This window comes from Mastigoproctus giganteus, chromosome 11 (genome assembly GCF_048544385.1).
Source record: "Mastigoproctus giganteus isolate SK-2022 chromosome 11, ASM4854438v1, whole genome shotgun sequence".
Lineage (NCBI taxonomy): Eukaryota > Metazoa > Arthropoda > Arachnida > Uropygi > Thelyphonidae > Mastigoproctus > Mastigoproctus giganteus.
In genome coordinates this window covers 48,831,851-48,855,881 of record NC_143585.1, presented here as the reverse complement: position 1 = coordinate 48,855,881, position 24,031 = coordinate 48,831,851, and the positions used below count along the sequence as shown (strand labels likewise).

Sequence of the window (24,031 nt, the reverse complement as noted above, 5' to 3'; positions counted from 1 at the left end):
ATTAAATCAATGATTCCGTAATTACCGATGACTGTTTATGCTCAAATGTAGAAAAACAGTTGAGCAAGAGGCAAGTAAGGCTCCCGGAGTTGATGGCATACACCTTGCAGTTTTGAGGGAGTGTATTGAACCATTGAAGTTAATTATGGGGACATCTTTGGACTTCGGTGAGGTTCCTGTCGATTGGACAAGTGGCAATGCATTGTCAATATATAAAAGCCGTTATAAGAGTGAAGTTGGTAACTACAGACTGGTTAGTCTGATTTCAATGGCAGGAAAAATCGAAAGGAACTTGATGCGTATGTTCAAGTACTAAACTGAAATAAACTAAAAAAGATGAAATAAAATAAGATGAAAAATGAAACACCGTAAAGTTATATTTAAAGGGCAGTAAGGTAAAAAACTAAATTAAAAATGATTTAAAACTTATATAAATTTTTATTACAATAAGAATATGACGTAAAGGAGAAGTAAAAAAAAAAAAAGACAAAGTTTCGTTTTGAAGATGATTAAAACATGATTAGTGTAAAGAACCGTAGATGTCGATGAAAAGGCTTCAAAAAGAGCAAAGAAAATGGAATAAAATGAAGGTAAGGCTTCAAATAGCTAAAAGTACTGCGAAGTATTGAGTGATAATGATTAGTGTTACCGATCGATAAAAATTCATATATATCTGGTTTTAAGTTCCTAAAATATTTCAACTTTATATAATAATGTAATAGTTCTTGTTGCAAATGATTTTTATATACATTTCATTCATTTCCATACGAAAAGGGGAAAGTGTAGAAAACTTAACTTTCGGCAGAATATCTCGTACAGCACTTTCTTTGATTAAGTCTTGTCAAATATGGCTTAGTTTGATGTTATCAGGGAGAACTATAATAATTATGAAATTTGTATAAAAAAATAGCTGAAATAATTATTGTTTAATTCTTCCAAATGATATTTAATAGAACGAATTGAAAAGAATTAATGAATTTATTGAATTAAAATTATATATTTTCCCTCAATTAGTAGTGAATAGTACGTTTTGTAATTGAACAATTTCACACTTGCACAGATATTATTTTGAATTTAAGTGAGAACAATTAAAGAAGAAAACAAATACGGAAATGATGCTCAAATATTTATTGACATATCGGTTCAGGATAATATGCAGGAAAAAAATAACCATAGTTAATAGAGATATATTTCAAATTTCTTCCTTCTTCAAAATATATTTGACAAAGGTTGGATACTTAAAATTCAGCTGACCATCTGCAAATAAAGGAAAAAGATCGAGTTTAATACACAGAGAAAAATTATCTTCTTTGGTGCACAAAATGCTTTTTGAATTTTATGATATTTAAGCATCCAATAATCTATCACTTTGCTTTTATTGTTGCTTTTTTTATTTTTGCTTTTTATAAAAGCAAAGTGAAAGATTATTGGATGCTTAAATATCATAAAATTCAAAAATCATTTCGAAACTACAAAAGAAATAAAATAATTATGAAGAATTTATAAGCCTGGATTATCACAATATTTTTTGCGAGTTAATGAACAATGTTCGATATTTCATAAAACGAACTGCGCATCTCAATACAAACAAAAATAATTATTATAATGAAATAAAACTATGGTTTATTTTATAGCATATAAAATACGAATAAGCAATTTTTGTTGCTTATCTAATCATTTATATTACCTTAATAGAAATGATTAGAATATTCACTTACCATTGGCATGTAACGGAAAAAGAGAAAGCAGCAAGAAGTACTTGAAGAGGGTTTACTGGAAGAGAGAGAGGCGAGTAAAGTGCGTAGAAGATGGTGAATATCAGCTGGACTTCAGGCTGCAGGAAAAAAATAGAGTAAGTCGAAAGGTAATAGCACAAATGTAATTGTATTTCTAAACTAAAAAATCAGAATAACCACAGATATTCTAAAATGTTTAAGAAATGTGCAGAAATCAGTTGAACATTATAAATTGAAATAATTTTTCATAAATGCTTGGTTTTTAACAGGAATAACTAGATGAATGGAATTTGGTTATATGTGCGAACCAAGGCTGCTTTGTATTCTCATTTTAGAGTTGTGCCGATAAAAAAAAGTGTACAAAACCCATTGCCTAAATGAAATTTAGAAACGATACTGTTGAGACAGTTAAATGTCTAACCTAAGAAGCCCTTACGTCCTGTTCCCTTAAAGCAGAGTTGCGAATTTACCATCTTCATTTCCTGAACAGTGGTCAGAAAGAAAGCTCTAATTAATACGGACTCGTTGCTGAATAAGGTGATTAGCGGAGCCAGTTCACCATAAAAAAGAAGTAAATTTCAAAACCAATTTGGAGATATAATATGCATTCTCTATTGAAGATTGATATATATATATATATATATTAACAGATAACTTGCATTTCTTTAGAATATGATTAGTTTTCTTCGAGCACAAAACTACCGCATACCTTTTTGTTCGAAGATAATTCTATATTTAAAACTTGTTTATGGTGACGAAACCTTACTTCATGCTTGAGTGTTTTAATGGCACAAGCGGTTGAATGACGAACATGAGGATATCACTGGTGATCAAAGAATTAACCGTTCGTCACTCTCTCAGAATGAGGAGAGTGTTGGAAAATTTTGAGAAATTGTTTCAAGAGATCGACAATTGATACCTAAAATAATGGCTGATGAGTTGAATATCAAGAAGGAAACAATTTATCAAAATGCGTATAAAGATTTAAGAAAAGAAATGTATGTGAGAAAATTGTGCCGAACAGCCTCAAGTATGAGTAGAAGAAACGAAGGGAATTGTCAGGCGAATACTTCTTCCGGACTCAAGAACTTTCTAATATCCTGGACTGCATTTGCACTATAGTGGTGTGTTGAAGTTTCAGTACAATCCAGAAGTCTAGCGCGATAGAATGCGTAGAATAAAAATTCATCACCAAGTTTGAAAACATTTTGGTTAATAGAGGGTACAAGATAAAAATAATGAAATTATGGATTCCAGGATCTTGATATTTGTCAATATTTGTAAGGAATTTCTTTAAAAAGTTAACCATATACAATATGGTTCAAAATCATGGCCTAAACTTTTATATAAGAACTATGTATTTAAGTAGCCACACGTATTTCTTCGAGTTTAGCAGATTTGTTATAATCACCTTCTCCCCCCGCGTGGGTGGAAAAGAACGTCGTTTGAAACTGGTCAAGGAGAAGAGGAATTTTTAATCTGCATTTTTGTTCAATAGGACAGAACAATTCGGACTCAGATAAAATTGTGTATCAATATCATTCTGGTGTGCTTTTTCTCCTGGAAATTCCGGTTTTTCGTCGAACAAACAACAACAAAGCAACACAGAACGCAGGACAATTATAAAGATTATTTATGGTGCAATTTGACTTAAATTGCTGATTTCCTTAAAGTCTACATCAAGAATGAAGAAGGCCGATATTGTGAGACATTCTTTATTAAATTTCAATCAATAATAAATATGTGCGGTGTCTTCGAAAGGTGTTTATCCTGTATCAGTACTGCTCAACGAATTACTTGACGATTAAATCCCAAGTTTGCATTAAAAGTGTTGTTTCAAATTTTAACATATGCATAAGTAACTCTTTGAAATGCTTCATATGAGGAAGGAGAATTCTAATCTAATAATTTAGAGTTTTTATATGACCTGGCGAAAAGAAACTGGCCACCCTGAAGATTACCTCAAATATTTTCGAAATATGACAAAATTAATTCAGTAGTCCCTAACTGGAGTGGGAAAATGAGACTAGCACCATATCAATTTTTTATTTCATTACAGAATTTCGCTCAGTTTTGGATGTTACGGGTTCTTTTCCGATGGCTTCAGCAATAGTCCGGTTCTACTTGCGTACGACATTACCAATCTTCGGAGACCGTCAATGAGTTGAAATACCACGGTGAAATCGATCGCTTATTTATTACTATTTCTGGGTATGAAACTCTTTATCTCTGTCTATGCGGACAGTTTGCATTCAGCGTTGTAATACTGTTATATCGAAGGTCTAAGAGCAGATTGGGTGTTGGGAGGCTGGTGGTGCTGAGGTAGGACGTCACTAAATAACAATGGAGGGTAATCCGATTATAAACGTCATGGCAGTGTATGAAAAGTCTGAAGATCGCCTTTGGCCAATTTTAATAATAAATACTAGTATTCATTATCCGTTTATGTATCTTAATATTTATGTTTTTGGCAGAAAATTATGATTAGCTAAAACTGTGGTAGAAAAATGATAATTAACGCAAATTAACTTTCAATAAAAAAAAAAAAAAACATTTTCTCTGACAGAACATTTTCTGGATATGAAGAGACGTCCAGAGAGTCCCGAATTACTCACAGCAAGAAACAAATTCCATTTAAACAGAGTTGTTATTTGACATCTTTTCGACTACTTATCTTCCGAAATCTGACCAATGCCATTTCTGTAAGATGATGCAAAAATTTAAAATGGTGTGCACTGATTTCATATAGAAACTTCGATATTACTTATTTATATTAATGTCTGTTTGACACTTATATTGAGAACAAAGCATGAACACGTTTTACGTTGAAAACTTTCAATGATGAGCATTATACTAATAACAGAATTACACATTTTTCTTAGTAAATAAAAACGATAGTTATCAATATATTACCTGCATAGACATTCACGCAAACTTCTCCCGAACTTACTGGGCAAGTTTCATTATAGGAACAGCCATTAATGGTTCACGCTGAAATCTAAATAAACAATGTCGAAATTATACCCTAAATCTAGCTCGTGAGTGACCCTTTCGAAATAGCGAACCAGATTTGTCAAACATGATTTTCCCTTTACAAAACCATGCTGAGTATCCTTGAGAATTTCAATTCGATCCATATGATCCTGAATTCCTCCCTTGATCATTGCCTCCATGATTTTCCCTACTACTGAAGTCAGACTGACAGGTCGATAATTTCCAACTTCACTCTTAGAGCCACCCTTATGTATGGGAGATACATTGGCACTTTTCCAATCCAAGGGAATCTCCCCAGAGTCCAGTGATGCTCGCATAATCAGCCTCAATGGTTCAATGCACTCACTTGCCGCCTCCCTTAAGGTTACAGGGTATATTCTATCAACTCCAGGAATAATCTTGCGAAATTTCAATATCATTAATTACATATTTTTTAACTTCGCTCCCACAATTTCCCATTGACACAAAAGGTTTTTCATTTGTAAATATCGATGCAAAATAACTGTTGAGTTCATCTGCAACGGCAGCTGGTGTATTTAATACTATCCCCTTTCCCTTACGTAAAGGTCCGATCTGGTTTGTCCTGCTCTTCTTGGCATTTATATATGTGAAGAATTCTTTATTCCCCCTCTTTGCTCTGTCTGCTAGTGATTTCTCATAAACTGCCTTTGCCTGTCGAACCTTTTCTGTGGCTCTATTACACATCACCTTGTAGCTGTTATAGGCTTCAGTACTTTTTATTGCTCTGTAACGTTTCCATGCCACCTTTTTCTGCTCAAGTAATGTGGCAACTTCACTATTCATCCAACTTGGAACCCTCCTCGTGGAGTATTTTTTTAATGGTATATATTTTTAATGGTATTAGCGCGCGCGCGCACACACACACACACACACACACACACACACACACACACACATGGGATTCAACTTGGGGCTTCTTGTTCTTCCGTTATAGGACAGACGTTGCTTGTATGCACTGTGCTAACCCCGAAGGCAGATGAAATTGGAATGCCTATTAAAATGGACAAAGTAATGGTACGAAGGTATAAATAGAGAATGTAGATATCTTCTCCGTCTGCAGAAAAGTGGTCCAGACGTAGACATGAAATTATAACCATAATGAAGTTCAATTCAAATGGGTAAGAAAGTATATTTGAAAAGTGCAGGAAGCAGACATTTACAAAAAAAAACAAAAAACAAAAATGGATAACGATAGTATATAAGGGTTCGGTATATATTTAGTACGGAGCTTTGTGATTTTTTTTGATTTTTTTTAGACCAACACACACTGTTGTAGAAAGATATTCGAAATTTTGAAAGTTTTTGGGATGAAATTGTTAATAATGCTTAAAAGAACACTTAAACGGTTCAATGGGCAGATACGATTATACGTGATGAAATTTTTGAGGACGGTAGTTCAAAAAATATACATATGTAAAGACTGTATAAACATATACACTCCCCTACCATTAATATCCGGTCACCTGCCTTTATACAAAACAAGAGCTTTTATTGTGGTATTTAATATTTTGTGCTGGAACATTTTTGCTTTTATGACGAGAGATCTGATAGGGTTATGCTCTCACCTGACTGCCAATTAATATGATGACGGTGAAGATAACTTTCTGTTTGTACAAGTATTTTATCGCTGATCTTTAATGCGTCAGTTTTACATATTGCTACTACGAGTTATTATGCTGTAGGAACTTTCTCACGTTTATGATCTGATTATGTTTCAAGGTTCTTGATGAGGTTTATAAATGTACAATATACATTCAACGGTTACTTAAAAAAGTATGATATTAGATTTTGTGAACCAGGTACATATGTTTCATTTTATGAATCAAATTAGATAAGTGCCTATTACTGTTTTTTTATTAGTACAGTATTATTATTTTAAAATAACAAACCATTGTCATAACCAGAGATTATGTTAGATTATTCCATTGTCAAGGCAACTGTTGATTAAATACCTTCAATGAGAATATTGCATTTTCTTTTTTTTTTTTTTCAATCAGCAAATCTTGAAACACATGGAAACGTTCTCGCTCTCTCAAGCCTTTTGATGTAATTCAAGAAGTATTACCTTCCTAGAACATGGATGCTGTCTAATAGTGGAAGTAACCTTTCCTTTAGCTGAATAAATAAACAAATAAATAATAACTAACACACTAAAAATTTAACACTAAAAATTTAACTTAAAAATGTTTGGAAGATTTCTCTGACTCGAAAGAAATTTAGCCCTTTCGATACTATTTATTTAAAAGATTCTGCAAAACTGTTGCAACCACTATTCTCCTTGACCAGTTTCAAACTAGGTTCTTTTCCAACCGGCCGGGGGGAGAGGGTGATTATAACAAATCTGATAAACTCGAGGGCATACGTGTGGCTACTTCAATACATAGTTCTTACATAAAAGTTTAGGCCACGATTTTGAACCAAATTGTATATGGTTAACTTTTTAAAGAAATTCCTTACAAATATTGATAAATAATCCAAATTGAGTTGGGTCATGAAGATAATTTTAGTAAAACTAGCTTGACGTTTTACATGTTTTTTTTTTCTTTTTTTTTCCAGCTGTGGTTAGTGTAATTAAACTTCTGGGGTTGTTTAACGGAACAAGTGAAGTATGCGTTCAGAATGCTACCTGTACTCCACTTAACGTGTGAAGCATTACATGTAATGGGAAACCATGCAGTGCAGTGAATTTAGTTTATGGACAAATCCTCGAAATAGATTTGTGTTTATTACCCTTCTATACTTTGTTACGAGGTAAGTAAGAAATTTATGTATTCAATTGAACTGCAAATTGAAGTTGGCTCTTCATAATTTATAATTAAATATTTATATACATATAAAAAAAGGTCACAAATTGAAGCAGTTGGAATATTTTATTTTCATTGAAAGTGATCAACACGTGATTGAATGCACTTATTACACGTTCTAAAAGTTTCCCATAGAGTCAGCGAAATCGTCCAAAATGACGATTATCACTTTGCCAGTTCGTGAAATGGCGTTCTTTAGGTTTTTCTACATCTCTTCAACGTCCTGAAATCACTTTCTTTTGAGGGCAGATTTCACCTTGGTAAAGACGAAGGAGTCCGCTGATTTCGGATCATAGGAACAGTGTGGATGGTTGAAATATGTAATGCGTTGTTTTGTCAGAAATATCATCAGAATAAGCGAGGAACTGGCGGGCATTTTCATGCATCAAAAACCATCTGCCTTTTCGCGAAATCAATTTGGGAAATGCGATTCAATTGTCTTATCCGGGAAATGCGTTTTACACCTCCTCTAAGTAGAAAGCATCATGGATTTTCTCTCTTTAATGAAATTTTTTTTGTGATTTACTCCCTGTTTGTCGAAAAGCATGACCTTCCTCATTTTTATCCTGGACCTATATAAGACAAAATGTTTTCAAACTTGGTGATGAATTCATATTCGATTGCATTCTCTTCCGCTAGGCTTCTGGAATGTAATGAAACTCCAACACGCCACTATAGAGCAAATACAGTCGAGTAAATTAGAATTTTCTTGCGTCCGGAAGACGTATTCGCCTGAAGATTCTCTTATTTTCTTCTACTCATACTTCATGCTGTGCGACACAAATTTCTCACATACATTCCTTTTCCTAAATCTTTACATGCACTTTATTAAAATGTCCCCGTCTTGATATTCGACTCATCAGCCATTATTTTAGTTATCAATTGTCGATCTCTTGAAACAATTTCTCAAAATTTTGCAACTCTCTCCTCATTCTGAGAGAGTGAGAGAGTGACCTACGGTTAATCCTTTTGTCACCCTTGATATCCTCATGTTCGTCATTCAACCGCTTGTGCCATTAAAACACTCAGGTATGATATAAAATTTCGTCACCCCATAAACAATTTTTAAATTTAGAATTATTTCGAAAAAAAAAAAAAGTGTATGCAGTAGTTTGGTGTTCGAAGAAAACTAATCATATTCTAAAGAAAGGTAAGACATCTGCCAACATATATATCAATCTTTAATAGCGAATGCGTATTATATCTCCAAATTGTTTTTAAAATTTACTTCTCTGTTTATGGTGAACTGACTCCGCTAATCAAGCTACAGAGATTCACCTTATTCAGCAACGAGTCCGTATTAATTAGAGCTTTCTTTCTGACCACTGTTCACGAAATACATAGATGGTAAATTCACAACTTTGTTTCAAGAAGACAGGACACTAAGGATTTCTTAGGTTAGACTTGAACTGTCTCACCAGTATCACTTATAAATTTCATTTAAGAAATGCGTTTTGTATACCTTTTTTCTATCGGACCAACTCTAAAATGAGAATACAACGCAGCCTTGGTTCAAACAGAATCAGAATGTTTCTGATTGTTATCAGAATACTTTGTGATTTTTATGCTATTTAAACCTCCAATAATCTATCACCATGCTTTTATTGTGGACAAAAGAAGATAATTTATCTCTGCGTAATGAATTCAATCCCTTTCCTTTATTTGCAGATGGTCAACGACTTTTGAAGTATCCAATCTTTGTCGATTATATTTTGAAGGAAGGAAGAATTTTGAAATATATATCTATTAACAATTGTTAATTTTTATTTAACTATAAATATGTTATGTTTTGGTTGATGGTTATTTTTTTTCCTGCATATCCCCCTGAACAGACATGAAACTTACTTTGTATTTGATAAGTCAATAAATATTTGGACATTATTTCTGTATTTTTGTCTCTCCTTTAATTGTTCCCACTTCGTTCCCAGGCAGAAATAAAAGATAAAAAAAAAAAAAAAGTGTATTTCAGATTGCAGCACTGCGTAAACCTAATCCATCTATAGGGACTCAACGTAACTGTACTGTAGGACACGCGCTCTCAACCTCTTTTAATACTTGTACCTCCCAAAACTCTGAAGAAAACAAAAATCCGTACCACTGATTAAAATACTTATTTTTATTAAGAGGATATTTGTATTAAGGGGAAAAAGCGAGAATATTCGCATGACAAACCTATATTATAAATTACACACATTTTTATTTTATTTGTAATAAAAAAATGAACAAATTAAATGACAAATATTAAACGAAATAATACAAAATAAACTATAAAATACTTGATTAATATGGTGATTTAATTGTAACCAATAACAATTAAATGAAATAAATCGATAGAACTTAATAAATAAATATTTAACAAAAATAATTGATTTAAATGACACTTGAGCAGCTTAGACAGCAATTTGTTTCTATTCAGTGTTTTTTAATCTTGTTCTAATTTATTTAAATTCAGACGTAAATATGGCTTCAAAATGAGACTTGTTGTACATTTGTTATTTAAATACAGCGTAAAAGATAATCCAGTTTCACATAATTAGGTCGAATAATATGGAATTAAAGATTTTTCCTCATTTTGAATATTTCTTTAAAATCTTTCTTATGGTTAATTGAAAAGTTTATTAAAGTGTTCTTTTTTCATTCATCTATTAAATTCCTGTCACAAGAAATTTCTAAAAGTTGCTCTTTTTTTTTTCATAAGAAAGATCATCATCATCAGCCATTTTCGATCCACTGCAGGATGTAGGCCTCTCCAGCAACTTTCCAGTTCTTTGTGTTTCGAGCACACTGGCCATAAATTTACTACCCACAAACTCATGAATTTCATCTATCCCTATGCGCCTTGGTCTTCCAGGTTTTCTTCTAGCTCCTCTTGGGTACCATTCTGTTATTTTCTTAGTCCATCTGTCATCATGCCTTCGAGCTATGTGTCCTGCCTAAGACCATTTTAGTTCTTTAGTTTTCATAAGAATGTCCTTTACTTGAGTTTGCTGCCTAATCCATATGTTTCTCTTCTTATCTAACAGTCTGATCCCCAATATAATTCGTTCCATTCTTCGCTGTGTAGTTCTCAGCTTCTCTTCCATTCTTTTAGTGAGTGCACAAGTTTCACTTCCATAAGTCATGGTGGGGAGTATACATTGGTTCATTATTTTACGTTTCAGACAAACTGGGATATTGCTCTTCAGTATGTGACTATATTTCCTGAATGCCATCCATCCAAAATTTATTCTTCTCTTGACGTCCAGCCATTTATCATTATTACAGTTAATAACTTGTCCCAGATAAGTATATGACTCCGCCTTTTCAATTACTGCTCCTTCAATCATTTCATCTATCCCTCTATGGCATATTTGTTCATCATTACTTTTGCTTTAGCCATATTCGTCTTTAGTTCAAAATCCTTACTAACTCTGCATACCTCATTAAAATTTTCCTCTAATTCTTTGGGATTGTGGCTTATGACCACAATGTCATCTGCAAATCGTAAATGGTTTAGGTATTCTCCGTTCACATTGACTCCTTTCTACGACCAGTCTAATCTTCTGAAAGCTTCCTCAAGGGCAGCAGTAAACAGCTTCGGAGACAATTGTGTCTCCTTGTCGAACACTTTTCAAGATTTTAAATTTCCAACTGTCTTTGTCTAGTCTAATAAAGGAGGTAGCACTCTCATATATTTTCTCCAAAATCATAATAGGGCAAAGGACAAAGGACAAGCAGGACAAACCAGATCGGACCTTTACGTAAGGGAAAGGGGATAGTAATAAATACACCAGCTGCCGTTGCAGATGAACTCAACAGTTATTTTGCATCGATATTTACAAATGAAAAGCCTTTTGTGGCAATGGGAAATTGTGGGAGCGAAGTTAAAAAATATGTAATTAATGATATTGAAATTTCGCAAGAATATTTAATGAAAAAACTTTCGAGCCTACAGACCAGTAAGGCTCCTGGAGTTGATGGAATATATCCTATCATCTTAAGGGAGGTGGCAAGTGAGTGCATTGAACCATTAAGGCCAATTATGCGAGCATCACTAGACTCTGGGGAGATTCCCTTGAATTGTAAAAGTGCAAATGTATCTCCCATACATAAGGGCGGCTCTAAAAGTGAAGTTGGAAATTATCGACCTGTCAGTCTGACTTCAGTAGTAGGGAAAATCATGGAGGCAATGATCAAGGGTGGAATTCAGAATCATTTGGATCGAATTGAAATTCTCAAGGATACTCGGCATGGTTTTGTAAAGGGAAAATTATGTTTAACAAATCTGGTTCGCTATTTCGAAAGGGTCACTCACGAGCTGGATTTAGGGAATAATTTCAACATTGTTTATTTAGATTTCAGCAAAGCTTTTGACTCAGTCCCACATGAGCGGTTGCTTTATAAGCTAGGTCAAGTTGGAATCACTGGGAAAATCCTTAGATGGATAGAAGGATGGCTTCAGGGCAGGAGGCAGAGGGTTGTGATAAATGGCTACTCCTCAGATTGGGTTGATGTAAGAAGTGGGGTTCCCCAAGGATCAGTATTAGGACCACTGTTGTTTTTAATTTTCATAAACGACATTGATGAAGGGATAGAGGGCGTGATGTCTAAATTTGCAGATGATGTTAAAATTGGTAGAGTAGTTAATGATCACTGTCAAGCTGAGCTTCTTCAGAGAGACCTAGATAGACTTCAGGAATGGTCAGAAAAATGGCAGCTGTGCTTTAATCCAACAAAGTGTAAGGTATTACACCTGGGAAACAGTAATCCCAAAAAAACTTATTCACTTGGTGGAGTTCAACTAAACCCAGTACTGGAGGAAAGGGACTTGGGTGTTACGATACGGTCAGACATGAAATTCTCTGAGCATTGTAAACAGATTGCAAGGAAGGCCCATGGTGTCCTATCGATGATCTATCGAACTTTTGCAAGTAGAGATAGGGACGTGATAATCCCATTATATAAGCCTTATGTTAGACCACACTTGGAATACTGTGTTCAAGTATGCAGACCGCAACTAAAGAAAGACATCGAGCTTCTTGAAAGGGTGCAAAGAAGGGTAACTCGCCTGGTGAAATCGGCAAATGGCGTCCTTATGAAGAAAGACTTCGAATATGTGGGTTGCAGAGTTTGGAAACTAGACACCTTAGAGGAGATTTGATTGAGGTGTTTAAGGCTCTGAGAGGCATCAGTAAAATGTATGAGGACAAAATTTTCAAGATTATTAATGATGCTAGAACTAGGGGACATAAATTCAAGTTACGGGGGGAAATGTTTGGATTGGACTGCAGGAAGTTTTATTTTAGCCAGCGAGTTATAAATTACTGGAATAAGTTGCCTTCATGGGTGGTAGAGGCCGACAGTTTGGGGAAATTCAAAGGTCATCTGGATAGTACTTTCGGGTAAGGGAAGCGCATAGGATGGTAGGTTTAATTTCCTTTTTTTATTAATTATTATTATTTAGTTATTTATTTTATTTTATTATTATTTTTTTTTTGTTTTTATCATTGTTTTGTTCGGATTTTTTTTTTTTTTTTTTTGGCTGGTGCAGCATAAGCCATAGGCTTCCTTGCACCATGCGCCTTACTAATACTAATACTAATAATATATGGGGGTATCTATGCCTTGTCTTTCCAGTTCCCGAAACATTGCCTTATGCTGTATGGAGTCAAATGCCTTTTCATAATCCACAAATGCCAGCCATAATGGTGTTTTATATTCATTTGCTTTCTCCATTAGCTGTGATATTACGTGAAGGTGATCCATAGTTGAGAATCCTGTCCTAAAGCCAGCTTACTGTTTCGGTTGATTTCATCAAGTATTCTTCTAATCTGTTAGTAATGACCCTTGTGAACAATTTGTAGATGTGGGATAACAAGCTAATTGGTCTGTAATTTCCAATTTCTGATTTATCTCCTTTCTTATGCAGCACACCTTTTCTAATGCACTTTGTAAAGAGCCTTGCCAGTTTTTGTGTTATGTCTCTTCCTCCCAATTTTGACAACTCTACAGTAACTTCATCTTCCCCCGGGGCTTTCTGATTCTTCATTTTCTTCAATGCATGTTTTACCTCATCAAGAAGAATATCGGGTATGTCGTATATGTTGCTAATTTGCAATCCATCTTCCCCACTGCTGTCATCATTCCCTCGCTCCTTGTATGTTTCTCTATAGTAGTCTTCTGCTATTTGAGTTATGCCTTCTCTGCTGTTTATAAGTACACCATCGCTATTTTTCAGTTTCAGTATATCATTTGTCTTTCTGTATTACTGCTCATGGCTGCTGATTTAAATCCTTTGTTTTCCTTCAATACTTCTTCTACTTTTCTTGTGTTAAAGCTTCTAATGTCTTCTCTGAGTCTCTTTCTAATGGCTTTGCATAACTCAGTATACTTAATTTTTTCCTTAGCAGTGTTTATCTTGCTCTTCATTTTTCGCCTTCGGTTCATCATAACAAGTGTTTCTTGACAATTTTTTTCTTCTTTGGATTTCTTTTTCCCTACAGGTTTCTTGGGCTTTATCACTTTCGGAAAGTTTTAATATTCCTCGTCGATATCTTGGTCCTGAGCAGTCTGCAGAAGTTCAAACTTGTTCTTAAGTTCCAATACATACTGCTTTTTCTCCTCTTCTGTGATTTCAGAGACCTTTGTATTATTTACTCGAGTCAGTTTTTTCCTTTCCTTTCCTTTCCTTTCCTACATCTATATCACGTGTACATCTAACCATTCTGTGATCACTTCAAACATTTACCTTATTCAGGACGGTAACATCATTCACAATATATCTTCTGTTAGTGAGGATGAAGTCAATTTCATTAGTTCTTAATCCATTTGGACTCTTCCATATCCATTTTCTGTTCACCCTTTTCTTGAAAAAGTGCTCATTACTTACAATCCTTGAGATACTGCAAATTGCACAAGTCTTTCGCCTCTTTCATTTCTTTCACCAATTCCAAAATTTCCTATAGTTCCCCTTTCTGCGCTGTTTTGTTTTTTTCCAACCTTAGCATTGAAGTCCTCCATAATAATAGTGTAGTGGGTTTTCTGCTCATCTAGAAGACTCAATTTCGATGTACATTTCTTCAACCTCTTCATCATCAAGGCTGGATGTTGGTGATTAATAAATCATTATAACCTTTAGTTTGTACCTCTTAGAAATCCTGAGTAGTAGTCTTGGCACCCTTGGTGATGTACCTTTGAATTCCAAAATGTTGTTTTTTAAGTCTTTATGGACCAGAAACCGAATTACACCTTCACTCCTTTCACTGTTTCCATTGGTGTACAGCAGATTTCCACTTGATAAATTTATAAGTGATTCATTTTTTCTTCTTGTTTCAGCCAAACCGATGATATTCGTAATCGCCTTTTCTAATTCCTTTTCCAGCTCTAATATCCTGTCTTCACCGATGAGTGATCTTACGTTATAACAGGCCAAGTTCAGTTTCCGTGCATGGCAGCCTGGTCGTACTCAGAGATTCTTAGCACCCTCTGCTTCCACTCTGATCTTCTCGCTGCCGTAAGAGGGGCAGTGAAAGCTGCTGGGGACTGAGGACCATTTGTTTTGTCGTGTTGTCATATGCTGGAGGGTTTGGTCTTTTACTCTTCACTCTGACCACGCGTTTTGAAGAGAACCACTCTACACGTTCGTTGCCACCTAAGTGACGTAACAGGGTTTACCATCGAGAAAGTGTGCATGAGTGAATTTTAGGGAGGCAGGCCAACCGGACTTCTCTTAAATCTTCTGTAATAGAGCGATATTGGATCCATCAGTGTTTTAGGCTGAATGTCTGATAACACACAGGATACCTGTTCCCATCTAAGCCCCAGATATTCTTTACTCCCCTCTAAGCCCCAAATATAAGAAAGATATACTTGTACAAACGTGAAGAAAACGGATTCCTGATCCAATTTTATTTTTCATAATCTTTTGCGAAATACAATTTGAAAATATGTATTAACTGAAAACAATGATATTTAATGTTTGATACTAATTCATATTTCAATTATTTTCTCCAAGAATATGATATGATAAAACATAATATGATGCGAACAGAAATATTTTAAAATAATTTAGTGAAAAACACAAAGAACAAAGAAAAAAAAGTAAAACTCATACATTTGACAAAAACTGTCTAATTAAATATCAAAATAAATTTCACATAATTTAATGCTTTTATCAAAGCTTTATTCACTTTTATATATTTCAGATTTTTTTGCCCCTTTCAGGCATCCATTAAAAATTGTTTATGGCGATCCATTGCCATACATGTGTAAGATTCCTGTGAAATATTTATAACGATATTCATTATATCTGTTTGCGTTATATATTAAGTTCTCATCTACAAAATTTTTTTGTTGCAAATATGTAATAGTATTATAGTTATTCTTTTTGGTTAGTGCCAATCCGTGGAGGGTTAAAATTTGAAAAGTTTCTCTGTTTTTTAATGTTTTCTTGACTTGTGGTGTTTGCGGCTGTGTATCAAGCGGAATCAATGGGTTTTCTTTTCTTTCGTAAAATATTCAATTATAGATCGCTACTGGATCTTCATTGTCTGCCATTTTGTTGAATGTCTAAGCGCATGTGCACAAATATAATTTAGGTGAACACGAAGAAATATGAAATTAAAATACAAAAATGACGACAGAATCAAATAGTTCATAACGATGTTGATGGAGTCATTTAAATGAAATAATTCTGGATAATAGCTGAACCCAGCGATCACTTATTATGTACTCTTATGTATAAAGTTTCTACTACCATATTGTATAAAATAGCAGCAACATTAAGAGTATTCACCCTACGGTGCAACGAAGCCACAGTCTTTTGCTGCTCTATCAAAAAAGTGGACAAGAAAACACAAATATTATGATGCTTCCCTCCTCACTCTGGTAACTATCCAGTTGACATTTGCAGTTATTCAATTTGTTAACATCAACTACCTGTGAGGACAATTTGTTCCAGCAATGAACTACTCGCTGGTTGAAAGAACACTTCCTATTATCCAAGCTAAATCTAAATCAGTGTATTTAGAACTTATGACCACCAGCTTTGTAATTGTATGTAATGGCGAGAATTCCATTCCATCTTCATTCATTTTACTAATCACTTTTAAAGTTCAATCAGGTTATCCTTTACGTGCCGGGTTTCAAAGCTCTGCAGCACAAATACTCAGAATCTTTCCTCATGCAGTCGTCCTTTTGCCGATCTCGCCATTCTAGCTTCTTGAAAGTGCCTGTCCCTGGACTCTATCAAGAAGCTCAAAGTCCTTTTTCAGATTATTTCTTTATACTTCGAAAGAGTATTGTAAATTTGGCCTTACAATTGCATGGCCTCCATATCTCTACAAGATACGTTTCAGCGAAGAAAGGCCACAGGACACCATGGCCTTTCTTAGCTGCCTGTTTTCACCATCCCCTAACTGAAATTTCCAGAACCCTTTCTTCCTCCACTGATTTTAATTCAACCTCACATTGTGTATAATTTATTTGTGGATTGTTGTTCTCCAAATGTAAAACCATGCATTTAGCAGGTTTAAAACAGGTCCACCATTACCAACCTACTGCAAACCAAGAACACCATTCTGGGGGCTCTACAAGGTAGGGCTGAGATGGCAATTGTTTATCTGGATATCCAGTCTGCATTCGACAGCATAGACATCCAGCCCCTCCTGCAACTTTGTGAGGACGGATACCAAATAAAAGGAAATATACTGGAATTCTTGAAGTCGCTACTTACGACCAAGGTTTTTATTCACTTGACTGTGAATAAAAAAATCTTTCACAAGGAAAGTTTGTGTAGGTGTTCCCCAGAGCGGAGTTCTTTCATGGCTCCTCTTTACGGCTGCCATCCACCTGTTCCTGGGCCAGCAAACAGAATTTATCAGTTATGCAGACGAATTGAAGCTCCTCTATCGGATAAATGGATCCACCCGACCTGATTATTTTCTAAAACCATTATCAACAGCCTTAAGAATCTGATTACATACTTGGCACAGTTTTCTCTTAAGATAAATCCAAACAAATCTGTACAAATGGTATTTTCACTAAAATCAAACCCAACGCAACTATACCTGGAAATCCATGGAATCCCCATCACCCCTGTCACAAAGCACAAAGACCTCGGCGATATATTCGTCCCTAAACTCAGTTTCAAACACCATATTGCCGACATTCACAACAAGATCTGCAGATCAAGATGACCTGCCAAACAACACCTCCTTCATGTAATAGAGCCTGAGTACACGCTCCAATACCTATACCGGTTTTTGCAGCCAGTCATCACCTAAGGTTCTGAAATCTGGGCGTCGGCAACGAAAACGATGCTAAAAACCATTGCATCCGGTGAGTGCTGGCTTCTTCGGTGTGTCCTCTTCAAGCATAAACTGTCACCACTCACATACTTCAGATATCAGTCAACTTCTAAATTACAGAAAAGTCTGCAAACGGATATTCGACCTCCGTTTGCTTGTGTCAATTAAAATGATAGCGGGTGAAGTCAATACGCCAAGTTTTTGGTAGATGTGCAATTGGAGGATCCCTCTCAAAACCCTTAAGAACCCTCCGGTCTCTGCAGCCTGTGGCGTGGAGGCTCAGGATACTGGATAGATTCCTATCCATGGAGATGTTCCACAACGTCCAGGAGATGGATGTGGGCTACAAAAACTTCATAGAGGACAAATCGTACAGAAGACGCATCATTAGGGAACAGCTTTCGTTTCCAGCCGAGTGACTGCCATTGTCTTTTCATGGTTTTTCATGTTCTTTCATTTCCTATGTTAATATTAATTTTATACGTAAAATATGTAATCATACGTATTATGTTTTATGTAATTATACGTTTTATGTTTTATGTAACTTTTCCTGTATTATTTATTTCCACTGCGACCTCTACAAGTTCGCAGTGGATAAAAAATACAGGCAGAACTTACTCCATCGACTTCCTTCTCAGGACCATGTCACAGGGCATTAGAACCTGCTCCCAAGGACCTGTCCATCATTCCCATGGATCCCTCACTACATTGCTCCAACTTTCTGTGCCTGCTCAGATGACTCCAACACTGTAAGAGGACTGCTCCCTGGAGGATAAATTAGCATGATAACATGCTGTTGTGTATTTACGTTCCTTGTTTATTGCAGTGTATTAGCCTTTGTAACCTTTATATTAGACTTTTACCTTGTGTTAACCTTTACTGTAAACCCCTGGCTTCTAGCCGTGAAGGGTATTGTGTACGGCATATGCATTTTGTATACAATAAAGATTTCTTCTTCTTCTTCTTCTTATTTCATGTTAAACCCCTAGCATTGTCGCTGTTGTGGGTATTATTGCATCAGGCAATCATGTAACCAATCACTGCTTGCAATACAGATATTAATTAACTGCTGTTTTCTGGAACAGCCTTCCTTCGTATGTATTTCCCGAAAATTGCAGTCTACAGAAGTTCAATTCTAATGTCAACAAATATCATCTTCTCAACCTCCAACCCAAGCACGGTACTAAATACTACAGGTTCTAATATTGAAAGTAAGTGGGAACAATTAAAGAAGAAAAAATATACAGAAATAATGCTCAAATATTTATTGACGTATCTAATATAAAGTAAATTAGAAATTTTTTCAGGCTAACATTTAGGAAAAATATACATTTACCAACAAATTTACCGTATTTAACAATTTACAATTGTTAAAAAAGATAAATTTCAAATTTTTTCTTTCTTCAAAATATATTCGACAATGATTGGATACTTAAAAAGTCGTTGACCATCTGCAAATAAAGGAAAAATATCGAGTTTAATACACAGAGATAAATTTTCTTCTTGGGTGCACAATAAAAGTAAGTTGAAAGATAATTAAAGGCTAAATAACAAAATGCAAAACATTCTGAAATTACGACAGAAAGAAAATAATTCTGATTTAATGGATTCTGATTCTGATTTAAGGATTCAATGCTGGATAATATTTGATATTTCATAAAACGAAATGCGCATCTCAATACCAATAAAAATAATTATTATAATGAAATAAAACTATGCTTAATTTAATAACAAATAATAATAAGCTATTTTCATTATTATCTGAATAGAAATTATTAGAATATTCACTTACCATTCGCATGTAACTGAAAACCGGAGAGAAGCAAGAAGTACTTGAAGAAGGTTTACAAGGGGGGCGAGAGGCAAGTAAAGTGCGTAAAAGATGTTGAATATCAGCTCGACTTCAGACTGCAGGGAACAAAATAGCGTAAGTGGAAAGGTAATAGCATAAATGTAATTGTATTTGTATACTAAAAAAACAGGATAATCACAGATATTCTGAAATTTTTACGAAATATGTAGAAATCCGTTTAACATTATAAATTGAAATAATTTTTCATAAATGCTGGTTTTTTAACAGGAATGACTAGATGAATGGAATTTGGTTATATGTGTGACCCAAGGCGTCGTTGTATTCTCATTTTAGTGTTTTGCCGATATAAAAAAAAAGTGTACGAAACCCATTGCCTCAATGAAATTTAGAAACCATACTGGTCAGAAAGTTAAAGTCTAACCTAAGAAACCCTTATTGTCCTGTCCCCGTGAAACTTCTTCCTCTTTCTCAAGGTGAAACTTGCCCTTAAAAGAAAGTGATTTCAGGATCTTGACGAGATTTAGAAAAACCTGAAGAACGCAAATTTCACGAACTACCAAAGTGATAATCGTCATTTTGGACGCTGTCACTGACTCTATGGGAAACTTTTGGCATATGGAATAAGTGCATTCAATCATGTATTGATCACTTTTAATAAAAATAACAAAATCTTTCAACTGCTTCAATTTGTGACCTTTTTTTTGCAGTAGAACGGAGACGTTAATGCCACAATGTCTTTATGACCTCTGATTGGTGAATATCCAATTTAACTCGCGCAGATAATTTTCCTAATAAGAAATCATTTTAAATAGAATAAAATCATGATAATATTTCTCAAAAAAATGCATGAAATGAAGTTTTAAAAAATAAATAATTAGAAATTATGAAGAGCCGATTTCACTTTGCAGTACAATTGAACATCTAAGTCTAATTGATGAAAATCATGGCGAGATCCAATCTTCCTTATTTTTCGAGGGTACAGCTCTGAAACGGTGTTCGCAAGCTGGTCACTAGTTAGTACACCGGACGGAATCTATTGGTAACTCTTTAGGAGGTTTTTGGATCAGCTGGTGTATAATCTTACTAGCGCTACTCTGCCAGATAGTGACTGGAGGGAGTCTGAGTATGTCTTTTCTACAGATACTTCCATGGGCACTGTTCTTCTGAATTGGGTTCTATAATTCCCGCTCTCTCTTTCAAAACAGTTCGAACACGTGCCGCCACCAGCCAACATCCATTTACTGCCAACTTCAAACTCACAGAACCAACTTTTCATCTTCCTCATTTATTCATTCAACTGCCATTTTCTGGAACAATCTTCCTTCACACGAGTTTCCTGAAATTTACAGTCTACTGAAGTTGAAGTCCAATATCAACAAATATCTTCTTTCGCTTTCTCAACTTCCAACCCAAGCACGGTACTAAGAACTACAGGTTGTAATACCTCTCATGTTTGGTGTTTTCATAAAAAAAAAAAAAAAAAGTAATAATAATAAATAAATCCTTACTTACCTCGTAACAAAGTATAGAAGGTAAATAAGTACAGAGTTCGATTTCGACGATCAGCCCAGAAACTAATTTCACTGCACTGCATGGTTCCCCATTACATGTAATACTTGACACGTTAAGTGGAGTACATGTAGCATTCGGAACGCACACTACACTTGTTCCGTTAAACAACCCCAGAAGTTTTATTACACTAACCACAGCTGGAAAAAAAAAAATTAAAAAAATTTTAAGTAATGCCTATTTATCAATATTTGTAAGGAATTTATTTAAAAAGTTAACCGTATTCAAAAATTTCAAAACCCATGGCCTAAACTTTTATGTAAGAATTACGTATTTACGTATCCACATGTATGCCCTCGAGTTTAGCAGATTTGTTTTAATCTCCTTCTACCCCGGCGCGGGTGGTGAACCTCCTTTGAAACTCGTCAATGAGAAGAGGAATTTTTAATCTGCATTTTTGCTCAATAGGTCTTAGTTATCGGACGTAGATTAAACTGAGTGTCAATCAATATCATTCTTGTTAGGTTTTCCTCATGGAAATTCGGGTCTTTCGTCGAGGAAATATGGATAAGTAACCCTTTGAAATGCTTCATATAAAGAAGGAGAATTCTAATATAATACTTAGAGTTTTCACATGAACTGACCACAAGAAATTGACCACCCTGAAGAATACCTCAAATATTTTCCAAATTTGTCAAAATTAATTCAGTAGTTCCGGCTGGAGAGGAAAATTAGACTTGTGCCATATCAAATTTTTACTTCATCACAGAATTGTTTAGTGCTAAAGCCTCCAGTTATGTACGTAAATAACTAGCGTACAAGTTAAATCAATTGCATCATTTATCTTCGTAGCCAACTACTTAAATAGATATTATTTGGCATCATTAAGTATATCTCATATTAAATGTGTTACCGTGATAATGAACTACCGGGAAGAAGTAAGGCTTCACCATAGGAGAAGACTATTGTCACTTATTCTCAGCGGATACCATCACCCATACGGCACACTTTTGGAGCATATTGGCTGGTCATCAATAGGCGACCTGCCTCCACGGAGATAGGGATGGTAAACTTCCCTACTGCAGGGCGACTCCTTGCCGCTCGGAAGGCCAAATAGGTCGATGTAAATAGCTAAATTGCGTTGTTGAGCTTTTGCTCAGGGAACGCTCCAATGACTGTAAATATGATGATGATGATGATGATGATGATGATGCACTGTAGCTGACGTGAGTGACCATCGTCTCACAGAAGAGCTATGTTGCTCAACATAGAAGAGCTCCCTCGAAACCTCTGTTTTGAGGGAACTCTTCTATACAGCGATCTTCTGTTGAAGTTTTTCAGTTTTGGATATTACCGATTCTTTTCCGATGGTTTCAGAAATAGTCCAGTTCTAGTTTCGAACGACATTACCAATCTTTCCCTCGAAGACCTTCAATAACGTTGAAATACCACGGTAAAATCGATCTGTTACTTATTATATATTTGGGTATAAAACTCTTTATCTGTATCTCTGTCGACATGTTGCATTCAGCACTGTAATACTGTTATATCGAAGGTCTAAGAGCAGAGTGGGTGTTGGGAGTCTGGTGGTGATGAAGTACGAGGTCACCGAATAACAATGGAGGGTTATTCGTTATAAACGTTATGGCAGTCTATGAAAAGGTTGAATTTTGCCAAATTTAATAATAAATAATAGTATTATTATCAGTTTATGTATGCTTAATATTTATATTTTTGGCAGAAAATTATGATTACCTAAAACTGTTGTAGAAAAATGATAATTAACGCAAATTAACTTTCTCTGTGTGTGATCTTCTAAAGACTAGACTTCCTGATGATGGAGGACGATCTGGTCGAGGGACATATTTCGAATTTACTTAATAAAAAAAATCATTTTGCTGAGAGAACACTTTCTGTATGTGAAGAGACGTCCGGAAAGTCCCGAATTACAGCAGCAAGAAACTTAACTCCATTTAAACGGAGTTGTTATTTGACTTCTTTAAGACTAATTACCTTCCAAAATCTGACCATTGCCATTTCTGTAGGATGATGCAAAATTTTAAAATGGTATTCACCGATTTCATGCAGAAACTTCGATATTAATTATTTATATTAACGTATGTTTGATACTTATTTTGAGAACAAATCATGGACACCTTTTAGTTTAATAACCTTCAATGACGAGCATTAATTTAATAACAAAATTGCATATTTTTTTGGTAAATAAATGCAGCAGTTATAAATATCTTACCCGCATCGACTTTCACGCAAACTTCTCCCGAACTTACTGGGCAAGTTTCATTATAGGGACAGCCATTAATGGTAGCTGACTGCACATCGAAATCTGAAGCAGCAACTATAATGAAAACATCATCAATAAATTCAAATCTTTTTACCATCACAAAAAATGAAATCGATTCATAAATATGTCAATACGAGTTTTCATGCTCTTTTCTAAAATTCTATGTTATATTTAAGTTTCCTTTGAATTCAAAAAAATCGAAAAGAATAACTCTGCATTCTTACCGGGTGATTGAAACATCAGGGCGAAGAATGCTGTCGGGATGGCGAGAGATATAATCCACTTCATGACTGTAGTTGTGGACACAATGTTCCCAATCAAGGAGATAATACACGATTTCAAACCGCTTCTGGACAGTAAGTCAGAAAGGTTGGCTTTTTATATATCGATGAGAATGATGCAGCACCCAATGAAACGTTTGAACCATTGTTTGATTTTCGCGTGGGTGTATGAATTGCTTGTTAAATGTGAATACGCAATCTTCCGGCGGACGTTTACATTGAAATATACAAAGTGGGAGTGAATTGGCTGAGGTTTTCGTGCAGTTGTAGTGACATTGACATTTT

At 34.9% G+C, this 24,031-nt stretch overlaps 1 protein-coding gene across 1 annotated transcript; it reads right to left on the bottom strand.

Annotated features, from left to right (window-relative positions):
- Positions 1–19,237: 19,237 nt before the first annotated feature.
- LOC150077990 (uncharacterized) lies at positions 19,238–23,794 on the bottom strand. Its single transcript, XM_090385337.1, has 5 exons — positions 23,690–23,794; positions 23,415–23,519; positions 21,167–21,363; positions 19,634–19,749; positions 19,238–19,292 (listed from the first exon to the last, which is right to left on the bottom strand). Coding segments are annotated over exons 1-5 (483 nt in total). The 5' UTR covers positions 23,754–23,794; the 3' UTR covers positions 19,238–19,291.
- Between the last annotated feature and the right edge of the window lie 237 nt (positions 23,795–24,031).

Excerpts from the sequence above, each read along its gene's own strand:
- LOC150077990 (XM_090385337.1), bottom strand. The coding sequence starts at position 23,753 with ATGAAGTGGATTATATCTCTCGCCATCCCGACAGCATTCTTCGCCCTG. Across the intron at positions 23,520-23,689 it reads CCTGATGTTTCAATCACCCG|TTGCTGCTTCAGATTTCGAT; the intron begins GTAAGAATGCAG and ends TTTTCATTATAG. Across the intron at positions 19,750-21,166 it reads CTTCTATACTTTGTTACGAG|TCTGAAGTCGAGCTGATATT; the intron begins GTAAGTAAGGAT and ends TGTTCCCTGCAG.